This window comes from Symphalangus syndactylus, chromosome 13 (assembly GCF_028878055.3).
Source record: "Symphalangus syndactylus isolate Jambi chromosome 13, NHGRI_mSymSyn1-v2.1_pri, whole genome shotgun sequence".
In the NCBI taxonomy this organism is placed as follows: Eukaryota; Metazoa; Chordata; class Mammalia; order Primates; family Hylobatidae; genus Symphalangus; species Symphalangus syndactylus.
Genome location: NC_072435.2, coordinates 25,915,096 through 25,941,607, shown reverse-complemented (window position 1 = coordinate 25,941,607; position 26,512 = coordinate 25,915,096). Strand labels below are relative to the sequence as shown.

The window sequence follows — 26,512 nt, the reverse complement described above, 5'->3', positions numbered from 1 at the left end:
ACAGTTCTGTGATTCTTCATGAATCTCCAGGGGAGAATTTGTTTCCTTACTCTTTGTAGGTTCCAGAGGCCACTTACCTCCTTTGACTCATGGTCCACTTCCTCTATCTTTTTTCTGAGACGGAGTTTCGCTCTTGTGTCCCTGGATGGAGTGCAGTGGCGCGATCTCGGCTCACCGCAACTTCCACCTCCCTGATGCAAGCGATTCTCTTGCCTCAGCCTCCCAAGTAGCTGGGACTACAGGCACGTGCCACCACGCCGGACTAATATTTTTTCATTTTTGGTAGAGACGGGGTTTCAACGTGTTAACCAGGATGGTCTTGATCTCTTGACATCGTAATCCGCCCGCCTCGGCCTCCCAAAGTACTGGGATTGCAGGCATGAGCCACCACACCCGGCCCCCTTCCTCCATCTTTAAAGGCGAGATAAGATCTCTTTATCCCTCTATTTTCAACACATCACCACTGTCTGTCCCTCAGGGTCTAGCTGCATCCTTCTGATATTGAACTTTGTGGTTCTATCACTTTGACCATATAATCCAGGATAATGTCTCTCTAAAGATCCTTAACTAGACCACATTTGCAAACTCCCCTTTGACATAGCCAGTAACGCAGGTTACAGGGATGAGGATATGAGGACATATCCGATAACACAGGTTACAGGGATGACCTCTGCAACCATCATATTTTCTGAGAGTACACTATTTTTTTTCTCCTGTCCTCAAGCCACTCTCCTTCCTCATTGCTACCACGCAGTGATTGGCTTAAAAGAAGAAAAATCTGAATTCTTTTACAATTCTGTAGGTCACGTATCTAATATGGGTCCACAGTTCTGTGATTCTTCATGAATCTACCAAAGTGCTGCTATTACAGTCCTCAGATACCACATCCAGCCTGTCACTTTTATTTCCTTTCTTTCTTTATTTCACTGGCTGGAACTTTTCACACTGTGTGGAATAGTAGTGATAAGAGTGGACTTCTTTGCCTCATCCCCTACCCCTGGGGGAATCTTTATGTCTTCCATCAGAATGTATGATGATCCTTTATGAATTGGTGGGTGGTCTTGAGTTGAGGAAGTGTCCCATGACACTGTTTTCCATACCGACTACAGTCTTGTTTTTCTGAAAAATAACTTTTTTTATTGGCAACCGTCAAAAGAGATATTCACAAGTCTTAGAACAAGGGCAGAAACCCCTAGACAGATGGTTTTTTCTTTTCTTTCTTTCTTTTTTTTTTTTTTTTTTTTTGAGAGAGAGTCTCGCTCTTGTTGCTCAGGCTGGAGTGCAATGGTGCAATCTTGGCTCACCGCAACCTCTGCCTCCCGGGTTTAAGCAATTCTCCTGCCTCAGCCTCCCAAGTAGCTGGGATTACAGGCATGCACCACCACACCCAGCTAATTTTTTATTTTTAGTAGACAGGGTTTCTCCATGTTGGTCAGGCTGCTCCCAAACTCCCGACCTCAGGTGATCCACCCATCTCAGCCTCCCAAAGTGCTGGATTACAGGCATGAGCCACTGCACCCGGCATTTTTTTTTTTTTTTTAATTCATCAGGCTGGAGCAGAGTTTAAACCAATGTGGAGTTACCATTCCAGCTATGGCCACAACCTGATCTCTACATCTTGGCCTTCTTTGCACTGGCTGGAAGCTGGCTCACTTCACCCAAGGGCCTAGTTCGATGGCATTCATGCTTTCCGCAAGTTTGAGCATCCCTCGCTCCTGGTGCTGGCAGTGCCACTCAGCCATGGATTGGAGCATCCACTTGGTCCGGCACTTGTACAAATAGAAGCTGTAAACGACAACCTTGGTGAGGTCTGAAGACTCCAGAGCCTTCAGCATGAACATGACCTGGCTCACCTGCTTGATGTAAGAGATTTGAGATCAGTCTGGGCCAAAGATGGCTTCCAGCAGCCGCATCTGGACCTGGAGCACCTCTGGATCTTTCAGGAAGTTTCACCCATGGTGGGATATTTCTACGTCCGGGATTGTTCCCAACTTGTAACCCTCACAACCAAAACTATGCTCCCGCGCGAGCCGGGCCTAAGCATTCCTCAGTATTTTTTTTTTTTTTTTTTTGAGACGGAGTCTTGTTCTCTCGCCCAGGCTGGAGTGCAGTGGCACGATCTCGGCTCACTGCAAGCTCTGCCTCCCGGGTTCACGCCATTCTCCTGCCTCAGCCTGGGTGTCACAGTGATTCCCTGTCTTAAAAAAAAAAAAAAAAGTCTTAAACTGAATAATTTATACCTATTTTTAAAGTTATTGGCTTTTTTAAAAAGAAAGAGTTGGTGACCTGACTTCACACTGGCCTTAGTCCTCTATGCCCAAGGTGGTGTCCCTAGGAAAGTTTCTGGAATTGAGCACAGGGTTGACCTCACCCTCTGGAGTGAATGGGGATTGTAAATGAAAAGTATTTCTAGCCAGGCGCGGTGGCTCATGCCTGTAATCCCAGCACTTTGGGAGGCCGAGGCGGGCAGATCACGAGGTCAGGAGCTCAAGACCAAGGTGAAACTCCATCTCTACTAAAAATACAAAAAAAAAAAATTAGCTGGGCATGGTAGCGGGTGCCTGTAGTCCCAGCTACTCCAGAGGCTGAGGCAGGAGAATGGCGTGAACCTGGGAGGCAAAGCTTGCTTTTTTCTCACACACAGGCACAGACACCTACATTCTTTTCTTTGTTGCGCTATTTCTCTCTAGTCTTATTTTCTTTCTTTCTTTTTTTTTTGAGACAGAGTCTCACTCCATCGCCAGGCTGGAGTGTAGTGGTGCGATCTCGGCTCACTGCAACCCCGCCTGCCGGGTTCAAGTGATTCTCCTGCCTCAGCCTCCCGAGTAGCTGGGACTACAGGCGCCCGCCACCACACCCAGCTAATTTTTGTATTTTTAGTAGAGACGGGGGGTTTCACCATGTTGGCCAGGATGCTCTCTATCTGCTGACCTCGTGATCCGCCCGCCTTGGCCTCCCAAAGTGCTGGGATTACAAGCGTGAGCCACCGCGCCCGGCCTCTTTTCGCTTTCTTTTCACGCTCTCTTCTCTCTCTGCTTCCAGAGTAGTTGGGACTTAAAATTTATTTTAATAACAGGAATTCTCGTGGATCTAATCACCAACCGATTTTGCTCTGCCCCAGCAAGATCTGTTTCTAGACTGCTGAGCAGATCTCGCCTCCAAAGCCCTAAAACAGGATCGTTAAGTCAGACTGACAGAAGCACAGACCCCGCCCCGAGCCCGCCCTGTCCCGGCCCCGCCCTCGGCCCCCGGCCCGGCCTGTAGGTTGCGCGCGCAATTGCATGCAGACCCGGAAGTCGAGGTCGTGGAGTGAACGTTTCGCGCGCTTTTTCCAGTAGACCCGGCAGCGGATTGCGTGGAAAGACCGTCTAGCCGCCACCCGTGAGTTTGCCTTTGTCTAGATTAAATTTAGGCTGCCCAGTCCCTGTGTGCTTCTACACCCGCGATCTGAGGGTTCATGCAGACCTTGAAGTCCCGGCACCGCTCCATCCACTCTAAGTAAATTCAGACGTTCTCTAGAGAGTCTGGAGGTCGCTTCCCTGCGTGTTAAAACCGCTTGGAGGCTTCTAAGAGGCCGGGTGCGGTGGCTCACGCCTGTAATCCTGGCACTTTGCTATTTTTTTTCTTTTTTTGTAATTATTCAGTCTGTAGTTGGTTGAATCCATTGATGTGGACCCCAGAGGTACCAAGGGCTGACTTTAGACTGTATCTGCTCCTTAGTCACTTAATAGTCTTTTTTTTTTTTGAGACGGAGTCTCGCTCTGTCGCCCAGGCTGGAGTGCAGTGGCGCAATCTCGGCTCACTGCAAGCTCCGCCTCCCGGGTTCACGCCATTCTCCTGCCTCAGCCTCTCCGAGTCACTGGGACTACAGGCGCCCGCCACCACGCCCGGCTAATTTTTTTGTATTTTTAGTAGAGACGGGGTTTCACCGTGGTCTCGATCTCCTGACCTCGTGATCCACCCGCCTCGGCCTCCCAAAGTGCTGGGATTACAAGCGTGAGCCACCGCGCTTTTTTTTTTTTTTTGAGACTGAGTTTTGCTCTTGTTGCCGAGGCTGGAGTGCAGTGGCCTGATCTCGGCTCACTGCAAACTCCGCCTCCCGGATTCAAGCGATTCTTCTGCCTGGGCCTCCCGAGTAGCTGGGATTACAGGCATACGCCACCATGCCTCTCTAATTTTGTATTTTTAGTAGAGATGGGGTTTCACCATGTTGGCCAGGCTGGTCTCGAACTCCTGGCTTCAGGTGATCTGCCCGCCTCATCCTTCCAAAGTGCTGGGATTACAGGCATGAGCCACCGCACTTGGCCAATAGTCTTTTTGATGAGATCCACTTTTACGGTATGTCAGTGCTTTTTTTTTTTTATGTAACCCCCTTTTTTTTTTTCCCTTAACAGTGCCTTCCATGCACATGGGTATTGATGCTGACAATTTGGTTTTTTGAGTTTTTTTGAGACAGAGTCTCACTCTGTCGCCGAGGCTGGAGTGCAGTGGCACTGTGTTGGCTCACTGCAACCTCTGTCTCCTGGGTTCAAGCAATTCTCCTGCCTCAGTCTCCCGAGTAGCTGGGATTACAGGCGTCCACCACCACGCCCGGCTAGTTTTTATATTTTTAGTAGAGACAGGGTTTCACCATGTTGGCCAGGCTGGTCTTGAACTCCTGACCTAGGTGATCCACCCGCCTCAGGCTCCCAAAGTGCTGGCATTACAGGCGTGAGCCACCACGCCCGGCCTTGATGCTGACAATTTGGATATGCCAGTGAGAAGCTGTAACATGGAGTCTTTAAGTGGAATTAATAGGGTTCAGTACTGATGGAGGTTTCAGGCATCCACTGGGGCTCTTGGAACATAGCACACGTCGATAAAAGGATTCTAGTATATTCTGTATCTAGAATTGAGCACTGTGATCCACAGAGGGGCTGAGGGGCCTGTACTCTGCATGAGCTTTGGTCAGGATGAGGTCTGTGCTTTTTTTTTTTTTTTTTTGAGATAGAGTCTCACTCTGTCACCCAGGCTGGGGTGCAGTGTCACAATCTTGGCTCACTACAACCTCTGCTGCCAGGGTTCAAGCTATTCTCCTGCCTCAGCCTCCAGAGTAGCTGGGATTACAGGTGCCTGCCACTGCCCAGCTAAATTTTGTATTTTTAGGAGAGACGGGGTTTCACCATCTTGGCCAGGCTGGTCTTGAACTCCTGACCTCGTGATTGACCTGCCTCAGCCTCCCAAAGTGCTGGGATTACAGGCGTGAGCCACCACACCTGACCTTTTGTTTTCTTTTTCTTTTTTAAGACGGAGTTTCACCCTGTCACCCAGGCTGGAGTGCAATGGCGCGATCTTGGCTCACTGCAACCTCTGCCTCCCGAGTTCAAGGGATTCTCCTGCCTCAGCTTCCTGAGTAGCGGGGATTACAGGCCCGTGTCACCACACCCAGCTAATTTTTTGTATCTTAAGTAGAGACGAGGGTTTCACTGTGTTGGCCAGGCTGGTCTCAAACTCCTGACCTCGTGATCTGCCCGCCTTGGCCTCCCAAAGTGCTGGGATTATAGGTGGGAGCTACCGTACCCGGCCAAGTCTGTGCTTTTAAGGGGAGCCCAGTCCAGCCCAGCACTGCACTGCTGCAGCGTGTGTGTCTCTCAGCAGAAGAGAGGAGAGAGTTTTGAGGAAGGGAGTAAAAAAACTCGCTTGTTGATTTTCCTGTAGGAGATCCACAGTGGGCAGCAGAGGACCATCTTTCCAGGGGGTGAGGTCTTCCCTTTGTGTGGCTATGGCACAGGAAGTGTGTGTGTTGATTCTAAGCCCTAAATAGCAGTATTTTTGATACTAGGATTCACTTTCAAAGAGACATATTATGCAAGGAGGCAACTCAGAAGAGGAAAGAAAAGAAGTCAGGAATGGCCCTTACTCAGGCAAGGTAATATTCTCAGTGGATTGTTCTGTCTCTTCCTGTTTCTTCCTGAAATGCCAGGCATTGGATTTGCTAATCTCTGACTCTGAAGCATCTTGCCTGACTCATTTCGTTGCACTTACCCATGGCTTCTTCCAGTCCCTTTCACTTCCACTTAAGATTCCAGTTCCCTATGACCCAGTGACATGAACTTGGGAAGAAGTTCCACTGGGCATGGTCCTGGGAAGGGCTCACACGCAGACATGGATGGAGACGGGGTGTGGGCCCTGTGGTGTCAGTGCTGTTGGGCAGCAGGGGTTGTTCAGGGGCCACATCTGGATGCACTGTGAGTGTTCTGTGGACTAGGACTAGAGAAGCTGCATGTGGAATCCCTTTTTTTTTGAGACAGAGTCTCACAGTGTTGCCCAGGCTGGAGTGTGGTTTTGTGATCTCGGCCATATAAATGTATATGTGTACTAGTGTATATGAGTGTTAGTATATATATGTATAAGTGTGTACATGTGATGTGTTTGCATGAGTGCACAGATGAGCAAACCTATAGTTTTTTATAAATAGCATGTCATCATTATATATATATTTTTATCAGTTGAAATTACATCTATTTATCAGGATGTTCAAATTTTTCTACACTATCATGTATGATGATATGAGGCATCATACCTGATAGTGGCTATAAGATGCAATGAGGCAATGGCTATAAAAATATTATAGTAATGTATTATGGGGATATCTATTACATATATGCATATATAATGAACTATTAGGCAATTCCATGTTTTTAATCCTTGAAGTTGTTTTAAATTTACTGAATTAGGTAATTGTCATTTACTTTTGATGCTGATCTGTTACTTAACTGATTCTTTAGGTTTGATTCTCATGCTCAGACACCTGTGATCTGGTGCGTACTCCGCTGTTTCAGTGCTCACACCTGGGGCAAGCTAGAGTGTATGTGAAAGAGTTGTCTCGGCCGAGCGCGGTGGCTCACGCTTGTAATCCTAGCACTTTGGGAGGCCGAGGCGGGCGGATCACGAGGTCAGGAGATCGAGGCCATCCTGGCTAACATGGTGAAACCCTGTCTCTACTAAAAAATACAAAACATTAGCCAGGCGTGGTGGCAGGCGCCTGTAGTCCCAGCTACTCAGAGAGGCTGAGGCAGGAGAATGGCATGAACCCGGGAGGCGGAGCTTGCAGTGAGCCGAGATTGCGCCACTGCACTCCAGCCTGGGTGACGTGAGCAGCCATGCCTGGCAATAATACCTAACATTTCTATAGAGATAACCCTGGTTTAATTTTTTGTTTGTATTGCTTGTTTTATCCACAAAATGTGACATCTACTTTGATTTAAAGAATGTCATCACTCCTTATGGAAAAGTATAATAAAACACAATTACAGACACATAACTACCTCAAGAATACTTTAATGTGGATTTGTCACAGTGCTCACTTCAGTGGAGTCACTTCTCATTCTGTTTGAAGATAAGTACTCTCTGCATACCCTGTTTTTGAAATGTGGATTTCCTTTTAGGGGCAATTGTCATTCAGGGATGTGGCCATAGAATTCTCTCAGGAGGAGTGGAAATGCCTGGACCCTGGGCAGAAAGCTTTATACAAGGATGTGATGTTAGAGAACTACAGGAACCTGGTCTCCCTAGGTGAGGATAATGTCCCTCCAGAAGCCTGCCTCTGCTCTGGTATATCTTTTTGCATTTTCTCTTGTGTGTCTCTCGGGAGCCCCTGCATTGTTTGAGCTTGAAACCTGTTGACTAAGAAATGAAAAGCATTATGCCTTCTGAACTTGAAATGTCCCCTTACACCAGCCTGACCAACATGGTGAAACCCCTTCCCTACTAAAAATACAAAGATTGAGGCCGGGCGCGGTGGCTCACGCTTGTAATCCCAGCACTTTGGGAGGCCGAGGCGGGCGGATCACGAGGTCAGGAGATCGAGACCACGGTGAAACCCCGTCTCTACTAAAAATACAAAAAAATTAGCCGGGCGTGGTGGCAGGCGCCTGTAGTCCCAGCTACTCGGAGAGGCTGAGGCAGGAGAATGGCGTGAACCCGGGAGGCGGAGCTTGCAGTGAGCCGAGATTGCGCCACTGCACTCCAGCTTGGGCGACAGAGCGAGACTCCATCTCAAAAAAAAAAATAAAAAAATAAAAAAAAAATACAAAGATTGGTTAGGCATGGTGGTGCATGCCTGTAGTCCCAGCTACTCGGGAGGCTGAGGCATGAGAATCGCTTGAACCTGGGAGGCAGGGGCTGCAGGGAGCTGAGATCATGCCACTGCACTCAAGCCTGGGTGAGAGTGAGACTCTGTCTCAAAAAAAAAAAAAAAAAAAGAAATGTCCGCTGTCTTCAGATATTCTGCTTCCTTCATGATTCATCATTGGTGGCACCAGGGCTGAAGTATGCATGAAACCTTATGACAGAGTTAAAAATTATCCAGTTTCCTGTTTTCTAGCCGTGTGCTTTTGATTCAGTAGTTCTTGAAAGGGGGCTTGATGTCTACATGTTACAGTGTTCCCTCAGCATTCAGAAGGAGGCAGTCAGTGGATTAATTTGTGAAATATTATTCTTGATTAATTTGTAATCTGCTCTCTCCTCCCTAAATATAGCGCTTGGACTTTGGAGATGCCACAGCACACATTTATTCTTTCTTTTATAAATAGGAATCTGTCTTCCTGACCTGAGTGTTATCTCCATGTTGGAGCAAAAGAGAGATCCCTGGACTCTGCAGAGTGAAGTGAAAATAGCAAAGAATCCAAATGGTAGGGAGTGCATCAAAGGTGTAAACACAGGTGAGAGCTCAGGTGGGCAGAGTGGATGCCCCATAATTTTTGTTTTCTGAGAAGGGTCTAACTCTGTCATCCAGGCTAGAGCGCAGTGGCAATCACAGCTCACAGCAGCCTTAAACTCCTGGACTTAAGGGATCCTTCTGGCTTGGTCTTCCAAAGTGTTGGGATTACAGGCTTGAGCCACTATACTCTGCAAAGCCACACTATTACATAGTGTTTGGGAAACTCTGCAAATGGGAGAATTCTGTGGGAAAACCAAAGTTGAAATCCTTTGAGTTGTGAACAGACATTTTTCATTTTCTTTTTTCTGTTTTGAGATAGCGTCTCTCTCCTGTCGCCCAGGCTGGAGTGCAGTGGCATGATTATGGCTGGCTGCAGACTCACCTTCCAGGGGTCACATGATTCTCCCATCTCAGCCTTCTGAATAGCTGGGACTATGTGTGTACACCACCATGCCTATCTAGTTTTTTGTATTTTTAGTAGAGATGGAGTTTTGCCATATTACCCAGGCTGTTCTTGAACTCCTGACATCGAGTGATCCACCTGCCTCAGCTTCCCAAAGTGCTGGGATTATAGGCATGAGCCACTGTGCCCAGCCTTACATAATGATTTTTGAGTTCTAATTAACTTTCTCAGTTCTTCTTTATCTAGGAAAGACTAAATTATTTTTGTAGACGTTTTGCTAAATATAGTATTCTTCATTGATGTTTTTCTTATTTTTCTTCTTTTTTTTTTTTTTTTTGAGACAGTCTCACTCTGTCACCCAGGCTGGAGTGCAGTGGCGTGGTCTCGGCTCACCGCAAGCTCTGCCTCCCAGGTTCACGCCATTCTCCTGCCTCAGCCTCCCAAGTAGCTGGGACTACAGGCTCCCGCCACAATGCCCAGCTAATTTTTTTTGTATTTTTAGTAGAGACGGGTTTCACCATGTTAGCCAGGATGGTCTCGATCTCCTGACCTCATGATCCACCCGCCTCGGCCTCCCAAAGTTCTGGGATTACAGACATGAGTCACCACGCCTGGCCTTTATTTTTCTTTAAGCACTTTCAGTATCAACTTCACTGCCTTCTACCCTGAAGATACCTGCTGGAAAAATACACATAGACTTATACAGTTTCCTATTGTATGTCAAGTCTCTTTTTTTGTTGATGCTATCAAACTTTGTCTCTGTCTCTCTTTGACTTTAGATAATTTCCTTATATTATGTCCCTGTGTGAATGTCTTTGGGTTAATTTTAGTAATGGTGAAGCTTCTTGAATTTGTATATTCAGTTCTTTCTTCAGATGTGTGATGTTTTAACATTATTTCTTCAGTTGTGGCTTCTCATCCTTTGTCATCTTCTTACGAATCTCCAACAGTTTGTATATTGTTCCACCTTGTAGTCTCTCAAAAATGTATTAGGGTTTGTAAGGTTTTCTTCATCATGTTTTCTTTGTGGTCTTTGGAACTGATGCTTTTGAATAACATAGCTTTCAGTTTACTCATTGTTTTCCATTCCTTTTGCCGTCTGCTGTTAAACCCCCTAATGGATTTTTACATCAGTTACTGTATTTCAGCTCCAGAATTTCTGTTCTCTTGTTTTTAATGATTTCCCCTGTGTTTGTTATACTCATTCTTTTCACATACTGTTTTTCTGATTTTATTTAGTTTTCTATTTCTGTTATCTTTTAGTTTGGTGTCTGGAGTTTTATTTATTTATCTGTTTATTTGTTATTCTTTTAGCCATATTTTCTCATCTTTTCATAGGCCTTGTGTGGTTGTTTTTGGTTTAGGTTTGGTAAAACAACCACTTTTTTCAGTTATTTTTTATAATGCACAGTGGGAGACCTTAGTTGTTGTAAGGGTGCGGGAACACTCCATTCTTTTCTGGGATGTATCTTTCCTGACTTTGTGAAAGTACTATTACAAATATCTACACTGCTGCTCTTAAATATCTTATTTTCCTTAAGAGGCTTATCCCTGCTTTTTCACAGAAGCTGTTAGTTACTCTTGTATTTGTCAGCTTATAATCTCTCTCAAGCTCTCCCTTAATTCCCCTGACACCTGCAGATTCCAGATGCTTCAGTACATCACCTCACTCCCTTGTGTTTTCTGCATTACCAACATGTTATACAAAGTATGCTGATACTGGCCAGGCACAGTGGCTCACGCCTGTATTCCCAGCACTTTGGGAGGCTGAGGCAGGTGGATCACGAGGTCAGGAGTTTGAGACTAGCCTGTCCAACATAGTGAAACCCCGTCTCTACTAAAAATACAAAAAGTTAGCCGGGTGTGGTGGCAGTCACCTGTAATCCCAGCTACTCGGGAGGGAGAATTGCTTAAACCCAGGAGGCAGAGGTAGTAGTGAGCTGCAGTCATGCCACTGCACTCCAGCCTGGGTGACAGTGTGAGACTCCATCTCAATAAAAACAAAGTATGCTGATACTTTCAATGTCTGAGTGAAGTGGTGCAGAATTTTGTTTTCTGTCAGACTTTAAACATGCCAGAATCAGGGATTAAGTTCCAAAATTTTCTTGCTTTTCTAGAGAAGAGTTCTAAATTGGGAAGCAATGCAGGAAACAAGTCACTTAAAAGTCAACATGGATTAACTCTTCAGTTACATCTGACTGAATGGCAGCCATTTCAAGCTGTAAGGAATATTTATGGATGTAAGCATGTTGAAAAATCTATCAGTGACAATTCTTCAGTTTCACCAGTTCAAATAAGTTTTTCCAATGTCAAAACCCATATTTTTAATAACTACAGAAATGATTTTCTTTTTTCTACATTACTCCCACAAGAACAGAAAGTGCACATTAGGGAAAAGCCTTATGGATGTAATGAGCTTGGGAAAGTCTTCAGAGCGTCTTCAAGCCTTACTAACCATCAAGTAATCCACATTGCAGATAAAACTTACAAAAGTAGTGAGTGTGGCGAGATCTTTAGTAGCAATTCAAACTTTGCACAACATCAACGAATCCATACTGGAGAGAAGTCTTACAAATATAATGAATGTGGCAAAGTCTTCAATCAGAATTCACACCTTGCACAACATCAGAAAATTCATACTGGAGAGAAACCTTACAATAATAATGAATGTGAGAAAGTCTTTAGTCACCATGCCTACCTTGCACAACATAGGAAAATTCATACTAGAGAGAAGCCTTACAAATGTAGTGAATGTGGCAAAGCATTTAGTGTGTGTTCCAGTCTTACTGCTCATCTTGTAATCCATACTGGAGAGCAACCTCATGATTTTAAGGAATGTGGCAAGGTCTTCAGGCAGAAGTCTTCCCTAACCACTCATCAGACAGTTCATACTGGAGAGAGACCATACAAATGTAATGAATGTGGCAAGGGCTTTAGTCGAATTGCACTCCTTGCAAGGCATCAGAAAGTTCACACTGGAGAGAAACCTTACAAATGTAATGAGTGTGGCAAGGTCTTTATTGGCAATTCACGCCTTGCACGACATAGGAAAATTCATACTGGGGGGAGGCGTTACAAATGTAATGAATGTGGCAAAACATTTAGATCGTGTTCAGATCTCAGTGCCCATCTTCTAATCCATACTGGAGAGAAACCTTATAAATGTGTACACTGCGGCAAGGTCTTCAGGCACAAGTCTTCCCTAACGTATCACTGTAGAATTCATACTGGAGAGAAGCCTTACAAATGTAACGAATGTGGCAAGGTCTTCAGTCAGAATTCAAACCTTCAACGCCATAGGAAAATTCATACTGGAGAGAAGCTTTACAAATGTAATGAATGTGACAAGGTCTTCCGTCAGAATTCACACCTTGCACAACATAGGCATATTCATACTGGAGAGAAGCCTTACAGTTGTAATGAATGTGGCAAGGTCTTCCGTCGGAATTCACACCTTGTGCGACATAGGAATATTCATACTGGAGAGAAGCCTTACAGTTGTAATGAATGTGGCAAGGTCTTCAGTCGGAATTCACACCTTGCGCGACATAGGAATATTCATACTGGAGAGAAGCCTTACAGTTGTAATGAATGTGGCAAGGTCTTCAGTCGGAATTCACACCTTGCGCGACATAGGAAAATTCATACTGAAGAGAAACTTTACAAATGTAATGAATGTAGCAAGGTCTTCAGTCGGAATTCACGCCTTGCACAACATAGGAATATTCATACTGGAGTGAAGCCTTACAGTTGTAATGAGTGTGGCAAGGTCTTTAGTAAAAATTCCATCCTAGTAAAACATTGGAGAATTCATACCAGAGAGAAGCCTTAAAAATTTAGTGAAGCTGGCAGGGTGCAGTGGCTTATGCCTGTAATCCCAGGACTTTGGGAGTCCAAGGTGGGTGGATCATGAGGTCAGGAGATTGAGACCATCCTGGCTAACACGGTGAAACCCCATCTCTACTAAAAATACAAAAAAAAAAAAAAAAATTAGCTGGGTGTGGTGGCAGGCACCTGTAGTCCCAGCTACTCGGGAGGCTGAGGCAGGAGAATGGCATGAACCTGGGAGGCAGAGCCTCCAGTGAGCCAAGTGAGCCACTGCACTCCAGCCTAGGTGACAGAGCGAAACTCCATCTCAAAAAAAAAAAAAAGTGAAGCTGCCAAGCGTGGTGGCGCATGCCTTTAATCCCAGTACTTTGGGAGGCCAAGGTGGCCAGATCACCTGAGGTTGGAAGTTCGAGACCAGCCTGACCAACATGGAGAAACCCTGTCTCTACTAAAAATACAAAATTAGCTGACAGAGGTGGCGGGCACCTGTGATCCCAGCTACTCAGGAGGCTGAGGCAGGAGAATTGCTTGAACCTGGGAGGCGGAGGTTGTGGTGAGCCGAGATTGCAACATTGCACTCCAGCTTGGGCAAGAGGAGCAAAACTCTTTCTTTAAAAAAAAAAAAAAAAAATTTAGGAAGCCTTACAAAAGTAATAAATATGGCAAAGAATTTCATATGAAATCATGCCTCTCTACCCATCTATTAATCCATACTGGAAGGAAACCATACAAATATAAAGAATACAAGAAGGTCTTCAGGCACATGTTTTCCCTAACCTCTCATCAAGAGAATTCACACTGGTAATTGACCTTAAACATGTAACAAGTGTGGCAAGGTCTTCACTTAAAATATACACCTTGTAAACTCAGAATCCATACTGGAGAGAAACCTTACAAATGAATGACAGTGTCTTCAAATAAAATGCACATCTGGCACAACATGGGAAAATTCATACTGTAGAGGTACCTTTTAAATGTAACAAATGTGGCAAAGTCAAAGTCACAGTTCACACCTTGCACATCAAATAATTCATACCGAAGGCTGGGTGCAGTGGCTCATGCCTGTAATCCCAGCACTTTCGGAGGCTGATGCGGATGGATCAGTTGAGGTCAGGAGTTTGAGACCAGCCTGATCAACATATTGAAACCCCATCACTACTAAAAATAAAAAAAATTAGCTGGGTGTGGTGGTGGGTGCCTGTAATCCCAGCTACTCAAGAGGCTGAGGCAGGAGAAACACTTAAACCCAGGAGATGGAGGTTGCAGTGGCCAAGAACGTGCTACTACACTCCAGCCTGTGTGACAGTGAGATTCCATTTAAAAAAAAAAAAAAGAATTCATACTGGAAGGAAGCATTACAAATGTAATGAATGCGGCAGAACATTGAGAAGGTGTTCAGATCTTACTGTTCATTTTGTAATCCATAGTGAAGAGAAGTCTTTTTTTTTTCTTTTCCAAAACAGTCTTGCTGTGATGCCCAGGCTGGAGTGCAGTGGTGCAATCTCATCTCACTGCAACCTCCACCTCCTGGGTTCAAGCAATTCTCCTGCCTCTACCTCCGGAGTAGCTAGGACTACAAGCACATGATGCCATCATGCCTGGCTAATTTTTTGTATTTTTAGTAGAGATGGGGTTTCACTGTGTTAGCCAGGCTGGTCTCGATCTCCTGATCTCGTGATCCACCTGCCTTGTTCTCCCAAAGTGCTGGGATTACAGGTGTGAGCTGCTGCACCCAGCCTGAGAAATCATATGAATATTTAGAATGTACTCCAGGCATCGTGGCTCACACCTATAATCCCAGCACTTTGGTAGGCCAAGGTGAGAGGAGTGCTTGAACCCAGGAGTTTGAGACCAACCTGGGTAACATAAGGACAACTCCATCTCTACAAATAATAAAAATTTAGCCAGGTGTGTTGGTACATGCCTGTATTCCCAGCTACTTGGGAGGCTGAGGCAGAAGGATCATTTGGGCCTAGGAGCTTGAGGCTGCAGTGAGTCATGTTTACAGTACTGCACTCCAGCCTGGGTGACGGAGTGAGACCCTATCTAGAAATACAAACAAACAAACCATGTGAAAGATTTTCAGTCACAAGTATTCCCTAACCAATCACTATAGAATTCATACTGCAGAGAAGCCTTACAAATGCAGTGAATGTGGCAAAGCATTTAGGTAATGTTCAGGCCTTACTGCTCATCTTGTGATCCATACTGCAGACAAACCTTACAACTGTAATGAATGTGGCAAGGTCTCCAATTGAAATTCACACCTTGCAAATCACCACATAGAGAGGAACCTTACAAATGCAAATCACATAATGGAGAGAAACCTTACAAATGCAATGTACGCGGTAAGATGTTTTTGTCACAATTCACACCTTGGACAGCATCAGATAATTTATTCATGAAAGAGTCCTTACAAACTGTGTATGGAAAGCTCATCATGAGTTCTAGCATTAATGAACATCAGAGGTTCCATACTAAGGAGAAATCATATAAATGTAATGTGTGTGGCACAGGCTTTCCTGAGACCTGCCAAATCACTAGAAATCAAAATATACTTCTTGGATAAAACCACACGTGGATTGTATATGCTGAGGATATCCAAGGACGGTTACTGTAGAACATGAAAAGGATTTAATTATTATTTTCTTTTTTCCTAAAAGTCTTGGGAACAGGCCACCAAATCTGGCCAGAAACAGTCCCCAAAACTGGCCATAAAATCTCTGTAGGACTGTGACATATTCTTGATGGTCATGATGCCCATGCTGAAGGTTGTTAGTTTACCAGAATGATGGCAAAGAACACCTGGCCCACCCAGGGCAGAAAAACCGCTTAAGGCATTCCAGAACCACAAATAATAGCATGTGCAGTCTGTGCCTTAAGGACATGTTTGTGCTGAAGATAACTAACCAGAGCCCATCCCTTTGTTTCCCATAAGAAATGCTTTTATGTAATCTATAATCAATAGAAACAATGCTTATCACTGGCTTGCTCTCAATAAATATGTGGGTAAAACTCTGTTCTTGGCTCTCAGCTCTGAAGGCTGTCAACCCCCTGATTTCCCACTCCACACTCTATATTTCTGTGTGTGTGTCTTTAATTCCTCTAGCACCGCTGGGTTAGGGTCTCCACTACTGAGCTGGTCTCAGCAGAAAGCTACTTTCCTCTTTATAACTTTCAACCTGAACTTTGAGATCTTGACATGTGCCTCCTCCTACAGGCCTTTCACTGTGGTCTCTGGGAAAGAATCAATTGAAAGAATCAATAGGATGACAGGGCTGATTTCATTAGCTGAGGATCACTTCTATTCAGTTTCCTGGAAGAAGAACACTGTCTTTTTATATTAAATATTGTCTGATTTAGACGGCATGGACATGGGTAGAGAATAACATAAAATAATGACTGCTTGAAGCAGTCATGCTTATTGCATTCTGCCCACTCTTTTCCTGACAAGGGTGCAGTACTTCTGTGCTCTAATAAATAACCATAAAATAGAGCATGCCATTAAAGGCATGGCATTTTTACGGGAAGAGAATAATTGTTAGGTACTGATTACGTGGTAGCAATCATGGAGGGGAAGGGGTGGTCACCTCAATTGAATAGCAATAGTTCTTGTTTAGCAAAGACGGAAAACAGTAGTCTTATTTTTGAAATGGAAGAGAAAACATGCATTTTCTCTTAAGTCTGAGCACACAGAATGGGAATGTTGTTAATTTTCGATAGCCTGATGACAGTGTGCCTAGGTGATTATCTTTTTGCGATGAATTTCCCATGTGTTCTTTGAGCTTCTTATGTTTGAATGTCTAGGTCTAGCAAGCCCGGGAAAGTTTTTCTCAATTATTACCCTAAATATGTTTTCTAAACTTTTAGATTTCTCATCTTCCTCAGGAATGCTAGTTATTCTTAGTTTTCATTGTTTAACGTAATCCCAGACTTCTTGGAGACTTTGTTCATATTTTCTTATTTTTTCTTTGTCTTTGTTGGATTGGGTTAATTCAGAAACCTCGTCTTACTTTGGGAGGCGGAGGTGGGCAGATCACCAGGTCAGGAGTTCAAGACCAGTCTGGCCAATATGGTGAAACCCCATCTGTACTAAAAATACAAAGTTAGTTGGGCATGGGGGTGAGTGGCTGTAGTCCCAGCTACTCAGGAGGCTGAGGCAGAAGAATTGCTTGAACCTGGGAGGCGGAGGTTGCAGTGAGCCGAGATTGTGCCATTGCACTCCAGCCTGGGCAATGTAGCGAGACTCCATCTCAAAAAACAAACAAAAAAAAGCACCTTGTTTTTGAGCTCTGAAATTCTTTCTTCTGCTTGTTTAATTCTATTGCCAAGACTTTCCAGAGCTTATTGTATTTCTGTAAGTGCATCCATTGTTTCCTGAGGTTTTCATTGTTTTTTATTTATGCTATCTATTTAACTGAAATTTCTCCCCTCAATTATGGTATCATTTTATTTCTCTAGTGTCTCCTTGATTAGCTTAATAACTGACCTGAATTCTTTTTCAGGTAAATCAGGGATTTCTTCTTGGTTTGTATCCATTGCTGGTGAGCTACTGTGATTTTTTGGGGGATGTTAAAAAAACCTTGTTTTGTTCTATTACAAGAGTTGGCTTTCTGGTTCCTTCTCATTTGGGTAGGCTCTGTCAGAGGGCAGGTCTAGGGCTTAAGGATGTTGTTCAGATTCTTTTCCCATGGGGTATTCCCTTGATGTAGCACTCTCCCCCTTTTCCTAGGGATGTGGCTTCCTGAGAGCCGAGCTGTAGTGATTATCTCCCATCTGGATGATCTAGCCACCCAGCAGGTCTACCAGGCTCCAGGCTGGTACTGGGGGTTGTCTGCACAGAGTCCTGTGATATGAACTGTCTATGAGTCTCAGCTGTGGACACCAGGACCTGCTCCAGTGTAGGTGGCAGGGGGGTGAAATGGAATCTGTGAGGGTCCTGAGTTTTGGTTGTTTAACGTACTATTTTTGTGCTGGTTGGCCTCCTGCTAGGAGGTGGTGCTTTCAAGAGAGCATCAGCTGTGGTAGTATGGGGAGGATTAGGTGGGGGCAGGGCACTAGAACTCCCAAGAGTATATGCCCTTTGTCTTCAGTTACCAGGGTGGGTAAGGAAGGACCATCAGTTGGGGGTGGAGCTAGGTGTGTCTGAGCTCAGACTGTCCTTGGGCAGGTCTTGGTACTGCTGCTGTGGGGGATGGGGTTGTGGTTCCCAGGTCAATGGAGTTATGTTTCTAAGAGGATTATGGCTGCCTCTGCAGTGTCATGCAGATTGTCAGGGAAGTGAGAGAAAGCCGGTAGTCACAGGCCTCACCCAGCTCCTGTACAACCCAAAAGACCAGTCTCACTCCCACTATGCCACCATGCCCCCATGCCCCAACAGCACGAAGTCTGTTTCTCGGCAGTGGGCAAGCAGGGCTGAGAACTTGCCCCAGGCTACCAGCCTCCCAACTACAAAAGCAAGTAAGACTTTCATGCTTCCCAGCCTGTGGAGTCTGCCCACTGGATTCACGCTCTTCCGTGAGTTCTGGCCAGGAGACTTCTCATTCAGTTGGAATTGTTACAAAGTTCAACTGGAGGTTTCCTTCTCCCTGTGGCCTTTTCTCAGTGCCTCTGGCAGCCCTCCCCAAGGACCCTTGTGAGGCAACGCAGAAATGGCTTGCTAGGGAACCCAGAAAGCTTTTCCCACTACTCCTGTTTTTCACTCAGCTCTCTAAATTTCTTTTTTTTTTTTTTTTGAGACAGAGTCTTGCTCTGTCACCCATGCTGGAGTGCAGTGGTGCAGTCTCTGATCACTGTGACCTCCAACTCCAGTGCTCAAGCGATTCTCCTGCCTCATCCTCCTGACTAGCTGGGATTACAGGCACATGCCACCATGCCTGGCTAATTTTTGTATTTTTTGTAGAGACGGGGTTTCACCATGTTGGCCAGGCTGTTCTCGAACTCCTGACCTCAAGTGATCCGCCTGCCTCAGCCTCCCAAGATGCTGGGATTATAGGTGTGAGCCACAGCACCCGGCCTCAGCTCTCTAAATTGACTCATTTCCAGGTAAGGTCAGAATCTTCTCCCATGATCTAGACCTTCAGGTTCACCAGTAAGGGTTTGTGTTCTTGGCAGACGATCTTCCTTTCCCACTTACACAGTTTGGGCACTCACAGTATTTGGGGTGTCTCCTGGGTCCTGTAAGAGCAAGAGCAATCAACTTCCTTCAGAGGGTCTGTGGGTTTTCTTGGCTTTCCTAATTTACTCTTGCAGTCACTGTGGAACAAAAATTCATGATGCAGGACTCCACACACTGCTGTCCAACTGAGTGGAAGCTGCAAGTTAGTCCTGCCCCACTGTCTGCCATGATCCTCTGAGAACAAGAATTTTTCTTATATTTTTCCTTCCATGCATTGTAATCCTTATTATATGTATAATTTCCATTTCTTATCAATGTTACTCATCTGAAAAACACAGGGAATACATAAATGAAAGTTTTCTTTTGAGACAAAATTTTGTGACATGAAAATGCACATAAGACAATAACTGATATGGACTAGGTTCTCTATAATTATGAAAAAGAAGTGTTCCTTTAAATCTTTAATTCAATGGAGGTACCAACTTGATATAAGATGGTCAACTAAAATCTCTTAATGTGGATGTTTGCTCTCTTCAGGTGCTTGAAATCAAGTATGTGGAGGGTAACCAGCATTTGTTGAAGTAAATGAAAATATAATGATAAATAACAGAAAAAGTCGCCCTCCACCACATGCCAATTATAGTTTGTGACAAGGAGATTATCTCCATGCTCAATCTCAAGGCCATTCTGCCTCTTCACACTGGATGATATTCCTATTCCCACCAGAAGATATTACAGGGAAACATGACATTAGTGCCACTATTACCATGGAAACTGACACCCAACATTCTCCCTTCAGATTTGTCCGCACCTAAAAAAGAGATTTTTGTATGTCAACTGTGCATCCTGAGACCCTGAAATTTCACTGACTCTAGAGATTTTTTATACTTTTTGGGCTTTTCTACATACATCATTTTATTGGTTCCCTATTGCTGCTATAACAAATTACCATAAAGTGAGTGCTTTAAAAAAAATCCCACAAATTTGGCTGAGTGTGGTGGCTCATGCCTGTAACCCCAGCACTTTGGGAGGCTGAAGCAGGAGAATCATTTGAGCTCAGGCCTTCAAGACCAGCCTGGGCAACATAGCAAGACCTCATCTCTACTAAAAATTACAAAATTAGCTAAGTGTAGTAGTACCTGCTTAATGTCTCAGCTATTCAGGTGGCTGAGGTGGGAGGATCGCTTGAGCAAGGGAGATAGAGGCTGCAGTGAGCTATGATTGCACCATTGTGCTCCAGACTGGGTGACAGAGCAAGATCCTGTCTCACACACACACGTACAATTTATTGTCTTATAGTTCTGGATGTCAGAAGCCTAATATAGATCTGCAATGCTGTGATTGTTCTTCAATCTTGAGGAAAGAATTTGTTTTCTAACCCTTCCTTGGTTGCAGAGACTGCATCTCTCCTTGCCACATGGTTCACTTCCTCCACCTTCAAAGTCAGTTGCAGAGCATCTTATATCTTTATCTCTGTCTGATGCTTTCACCATATCACCAACTACTAAGTGACTCTAACTCCACCTGCATCTTTCTTATACTGACCCTTGTGATGATATCACCTTTATAAGAAAAACCAGAACAAAATCTCATCTCAAGATCCTTAACTAGATCACATTTGTGAACCCTCTTTTGACACATAAAGTAACCCAGATCATGTTGATGAGGACATGGACATCATTTGGGGGAACATTATTCATCCTATTATAACTAATACATTCTGTTAATGGCTATACTATTTTATCCTCCTTTCTGGTCTCTTACATTTGTTTTTATTTCTTTATTTCACTGGGTACAATTTCTAATGGTATGGCCAAAAGAGTGGACATACTTGTTTTATTCTCAACTTCTGTGTTGAAGCATTCAGTCTTGTTTTTTGTTTTTAACACTAATGTTGACATTTTCCCTAAGGTTTGTAGATGTTCTTCAGTAAGATGAAAAAGTTTTGCTCTATTGTCAGTTTTTGAAAGTCCGACCATAAACAACTGTTGAATTTTGTTGTGTTTCTTTCTGCCTCTATTGATAGAGCCCTATGATTTTTTAAATCTTTTTATCATGTTAATATCGTGGATTACATTGATTAAATTTTATTTTTTTCTTCTCATAGCCAAGTGTAGTAGACAAAACACTGATTGAATTTTAAGTGATTAAACAGCCTTCCATCCTCAAATAAACCCCATTAAATCATGGAGTACAAATCTTTTTATATATCGTTGATTTCTATTGCTAATATTTTCTGAAGAATTTTGCGATTTTTTTCATGTGAAATTTAGGTTTTAGACTTTTTTTTTTTCTAATTCCTTTGCCTAGTTTTGGCAAACCATAATAATGATTTCTTAAATTAAGTTGAGAAGTAGTCCCTCCTCTTCTGCCTTCTGGGACAAATTGTATATAATTGCTGTTAATATTTCTTTACAGCTTTAATAGAATTGTTTAGGATTAGGCTGAGATGGAGGATTTCTTAAGACTAGGAGTTTGAGACTAGTCTGAGCAACATAGCGTGACCTCATCTCTAAAAAGAAAAATTTTTTTGGACAGGCACAGTGGCTCACACCTGTAACCCCAGCACTTTGGAAGGCCGAGGTGGGCTGATCACTTGAGGTCAGGATTTGAAACCAGCCTGGTCAACATGGTGAGACCCCATCTCTACTAAAAATATAAAACAATTAGCCTGTAATCCCAGCTATTTGGGAGGCTGAGGCAGGAGAAGTGCTTGAACCCAGGAGTTGGAGGTTGCAGTGAGCCAAGATCACACCACTGCACTCCAGCCTGGGCAACAGAGCAAGACTCTGTCTCAAAAAAAAATTTCTTTTTAAAATTAGCCCGGCATGGTGTTCCATCTACTTGTGAATCTGAGGCTGAGTTGAGTAGACTTATTAAGCCCAGCAATTTGAGGATAGAGTGAGCTATGATTGTGCCACTGAACTCCAACCTGGATGACAGTGTGAGACCTCATCTCTACAAAGATAAAAACAATTGTCTAGTGTTACCATCTGTGCCTGAAAATTGCATTATTTGGGCAATATTTGGGAGAATGTTTTATATAATCAGGTAAGAACACAACATGAGCTCTAGTCTCTTAACTTTTTAAGTGTACAATTCAGTATTGTTATTCAACCTTAACATCATTCTTTCTTTTAACATTTTCAATGGTACTTATTTATATGGTACAGGTGATATTTTGATACACACATAAAATAGTAATGATCAATCCAGGATAATTTAAATATCCATCACCTCAAACATTTATTTCTTTCTTTTGATGACCTTTCAAATCTTCTAGCTACTTTGAAATATACAATAAATTATTGTTCACTATAGTCACCCTACTATGTTACTTGAGACGACAACTTATTCCTTCTGTTTTTTTTTTTTTTTTTTTGTACTCATTAACCTACTTCTTTTCATGCCTGTGCCAACCCTCCCCACTCTCTGGTAATGACCATTCTACTCTCTACCTCCATGAGATTAACTTTTTTAGCTCCCATATACGAGTGAGAGTATGAGATAATGGTCTTTTCTGTACCTGGCTTATTTTATTTAACATAATGACCTCCACTTTGACCCATGTTGCTGCCACAAATGACAAGATTTTATTCTTAAAGGATGAACATTATTCCATTGTCTATATAGACATTTTCTTTATCCATTTGTTTGTGATGAAAATGTAAGTTGATCCCATATTTTGGCTATTGAGAACAGTGCTGCAGTCAACAAGGGTGTGCAGATATCACTTTGATACCCTGATTTCCATCTATTCTCATTCTCTCTCTCTCATTAGTGCTCTTGCTCGCTCTCTCCCTCTCTCTCTCTCTCTTTCCAGCAGTGGGATTGCTGGATCATATGGTAGTTCTGTTTGTAGTTTATTGAGGAACCTCTATACTATTTTCCATAATGGCTATACTAATTTGCATTCCCACCAACAAGTGTACTAGCATTTTCTTCCTTTGCATATTCACCAGCATTTGTTCTTTTTTTTATTTTTGATGACAGCCATTCTAACTGAGATGACATTATATCTCACTGTGGTTTTGATTTGCATTTACCTGATGATTAGTGATGTGAGCAGTTTTTCTTAGGCCTGTTGGTCGTTTGTATGTCTCCCTTTGAGAAATGTCTTTTCAGATAGTTGGTCCATTTTTTAATTGGCTTTAAAAATTTGTTTGCGACCAGGTGCAGTGGCTCACACCTGAAATCCCAGCAGTTTGGGAGGCTGAAGCAGGTGGATCACGAGGTCAGGAGTTGAAGCCTAGCCTGGCCAAGGTGGTGAAATCCTGTCTGTACTAAAAATACAAAAATTAGCCAGGCATGGTGGCGTGTGCTTGTAATCCCAGCAACTCGGGAGGCTGAGGCATGAGAATTGCTTGAGCCCAGGAGGGCAGAGGTTGCAGTGAGCCAAGATCGCACCACTGCACTCCAGCCTGGGCTACAGAGTGAGACTCTGTCTAAAAAAAAAAAAAAAAAAAAAAATTGCTATCAAGGTGTTTGAGTTTCTTATATATTCAGCTTATTAATTCCTTGTCAAAAGGATAGATTGTAAATATTTTCTCCAATTCTGTCACTTGTCTCTTCACTATGTTGACTGTTTCGTGTGCTGTGCAGAATCTTTTTAGTTTGATATAATCCAATTTGTCCTTGTTGCCTGTGTTTTTGAGGTCTTACCTAAAAAATATTTGCCCAGATCAACTGCCCTGAAGAGGTTTCCTATTGTTTTCTTATAGTTTCAGATCTTCCATTTATGTCAAACCATTCTGATTTTATTTTTGTGTATGGTGAGAAATAGGGGTCTAGTTTTATTTTTCTGCATATGGACATCCAGTTTTCCAGCACCACTTATTGAAGACTGTCTTTTTTCCCAACGCATGTTCTTTGTCAAAAATCAGCTGGCTGCAAAGATGTGGGTTTCTTTGTTCTCTATTCTGTTCTGTTGGTCTATGTGTCTATTTTTATCCCAGTAACAAGCTGTTTTGGATACCATTACTTTCTAGTATATTTTGAAGTCAGGTAGTGTAATACCCCTCAGGTTGGTTCGTTTTGCTCAGAATTGCTTTGGCTTTTTTGGCTCTTCCGTAGTTTCCCTATGAGTTTTAAGAGTTTTTTTTTTTTTTTGACAGGGTCTCTATTGCCCAGGTTGGGGTGCAGTAGCGTGATTTCAGCTCACTGCAACCTCTGCCTCCCAGGCTCCAGTGATTCACCTGCCTCAGTCTCCTGAGTAGCTAGGACCACAGGTGCATGCCACCGCACCTGGCTAATTTTTGTATTGTTTGTAGGGATGGGTTTTGCCATGTTGCCCAGGCTGGTCTCAAATTCCTGAGCTCAGGTGATCCGCCCATCTTGGCGTCCCAAAGTGCTGGAATTACAGGCATATGCCACCGCACCCAGCCGTAGGATTCTTTTTTTTCTATTTCTGTGAATAATGTCTTTTGATATTTTGAAAGAGAATGTGTTGAATATGTACATTGAGTTTGGTAGTATGATCATATACACAATATTAATTTTTCCTACCCGTGAAGATGGGATGTCTTTACTTTTTTGTGTAACCTTTCCACTTCTTTCATCACTGTTTATAATTTTCTACCCAGAGATTTTTCACTTCTGGCCTGGGACGCGCTCGTCTTCGCAGTGGAAGCCTGGCGCACGTCCGGAGATGCCGAGGAGCCAACCAGCCCAAACTTTGGGGGAAATGACTTCCCTCTGCCCTCGCCCCTCGCTCTGCTACCATTTCCTTCCGTTTCTGCTTCGCTTGGCGATGCAAAACGCGCGAGGCTCACGGCAGAGGGCCGACGCCACGGGACTCTCCGGGCCGGGCCCGCCCCTCGGCCGCGCAGTGCGGCGCCGGACGCCCAGGCCGCTGTCCAGCGTTGGCCGCCTGAGCAGAGGCTGCCGCGGAGCTGACACCCGCCGTTTCACCCAGCCAGCGGGCCCAGCCCGCGGAGGAGGGCGGCATGCAGCTTCGCTTTGCCTGCCTCTCTGGGCACTCGGGCTACGATCTGTACAGTGCCTGTGATTACACACCACCACCTATGGAGAAGGCTCTTGTGAAAACGGACATTCAGATAGCGCTTCCTTCTGGATGTCATGGAGAGTAGCTCCAAGGTCTGGCTTGGCTGCAAAACACTTTGTTGATGTAGGACCTGGTGTCACAGATGAAGATTATAGAGGAAATGTTGATGTTGTGCTCTTTAATTTTGGCAAAGAAAAGTTTGAAGTCAGAAAAGGGTGATCGAATTGCACAGCTCATTTGTGAACGGATTTTTTTATCCAGAAATAGAAGAAGTTCAAGCTTTGGATGACACCAAAAGGGGTTCAGGAGGTTTCGGTTCTGCCGGAAAGAATTAAAATTTATGCCAACAACAGAAAACGAGAAGTCATACCTTTTTCTTAAAAACAAAGAGTTTTTGCTTAAAGTGTTTTGGTGTTTTGCAGTTCTATAAACTTACTAGCTTTACCTTCTAAAAATACTGCATTTTTTTTATGATCAAAGAAGAGATCATAAAAAAAGCATTTCTTTGTGTTTGGATCACAAAGAAACTTTGTTTTTCTGCAATTGATTGTTATATGTAAATCTACTTTGTGGTGACCTGATGTAAACAGTGTCTTCTTAAAATCAAATGTACATCAATTACAGATTAAAAAAAAACCTGTATTATTTAACTCAAGAAATGATACCCCTTCAGCAACTTAAAAAAAAAAGTGTGCTTTTGTTTTGTGCGTGTGTTTTCTTTTTTTTGTTTTTGTTTTGTTTTGTTTGGAGATGGAATTTCACTCTTGTTGCCCAGGCTGGAGGGCAGTGGCCCGATCTCTGCTCACTGCAACCTCCAACTCCCGGGTTCAAGCAATTCTCCTGCCTCAGCCTCCCGAGTAGCTGGGATTACAGGCATGCGCCACCATGCCCGGCTAATTTTGTATTTTTAGAAGACACAGGATTTCTCCATGTTGGTCAGGCTGGTCTCGAACTCCCAACCTCAGGTGATCCGCTCGCCTCGGCCTCGCAAAGTGCTGGGATTACAGGCGTGAGCCACCGTGCCCCGCCCTGTGTGTGTTTTTTCAGAGAGACTGGGACTCACTTTGTTGCCCAGGCTAGTCTCGAACATTTAGCCTCAAGTGATCCTCCCATCTCAGCCTCCCAAAGTGCTAGGATTAGAAACACGAGCCAACACACCGAGCCAAAAATCGTCTTTTCTATTTACATTCAGAGTGCGTGTAAATTTGAATTTCACTCTACATACCGAAATTATTGACATGTTGTCAATAAAGTTTATCTCAGAGGTGTTTGAGGTTAATTCATCTGAAGTTTGGAATACAGTAACAGGTATAAGGGAGAGCTATTTATATCTATTGTTTAAAAGTTTAAGAGTCATTTATATCTATCATCTAAAAGTTTTAGCTTTCCTTTTTAAAAGCAGCATTTCGTGACCTAACTTATCCCTGGCCTTAACCCTCCATGCCCAAGGCGTTGTAA

The 26,512-nt window shown here is 43.7% G+C and overlaps 1 protein-coding gene and 2 pseudogenes across 3 annotated transcripts in view; 2 read left to right on the top strand and 1 right to left on the bottom strand.

Moving 5' to 3' along the window:
* The window catches only part of ZNF534 (zinc finger protein 534), a 32,120-nt gene extending 17,013 nt beyond the window's left edge, over window positions 1–15,107 (top strand). The window contains exons 1-6 of one of the 3 annotated variants that reach the window (XM_063615605.1): window positions 5,811–5,903; window positions 7,428–7,554; window positions 8,574–8,702; window positions 11,222–11,876; window positions 11,958–12,117; window positions 12,286–15,107. In XM_063615605.1, the coding sequence (XP_063471675.1) occupies window positions 5,889–5,903; window positions 7,428–7,554; window positions 8,574–8,702; window positions 11,222–11,876; window positions 11,958–12,117; window positions 12,286–12,936 (1,737 nt within the window). In that variant the 5' untranslated portion in view covers window positions 5,811–5,888 and the 3' untranslated portion in view covers window positions 12,937–15,107. Of the gene's footprint in view, window positions 1–3,076; window positions 3,382–5,810; window positions 5,904–7,427; window positions 7,594–8,573; window positions 8,703–11,221 lie in introns of those variants that run through there. The other 2 variants (XM_055238885.2, XM_063615604.1) reach the window with 2 other exon arrangements.
* Window positions 1,511–3,489, bottom strand: LOC129459539 (developmental pluripotency-associated 5 protein-like; annotated as a pseudogene).
* Window positions 15,108–24,424: 9,317 nt separating the features above from the next.
* On the top strand, window positions 24,425–25,743 carry LOC129460725 (deoxyuridine 5'-triphosphate nucleotidohydrolase, mitochondrial-like; annotated as a pseudogene).
* The last annotated feature ends 769 nt before the right edge of the window (window positions 25,744–26,512 follow it).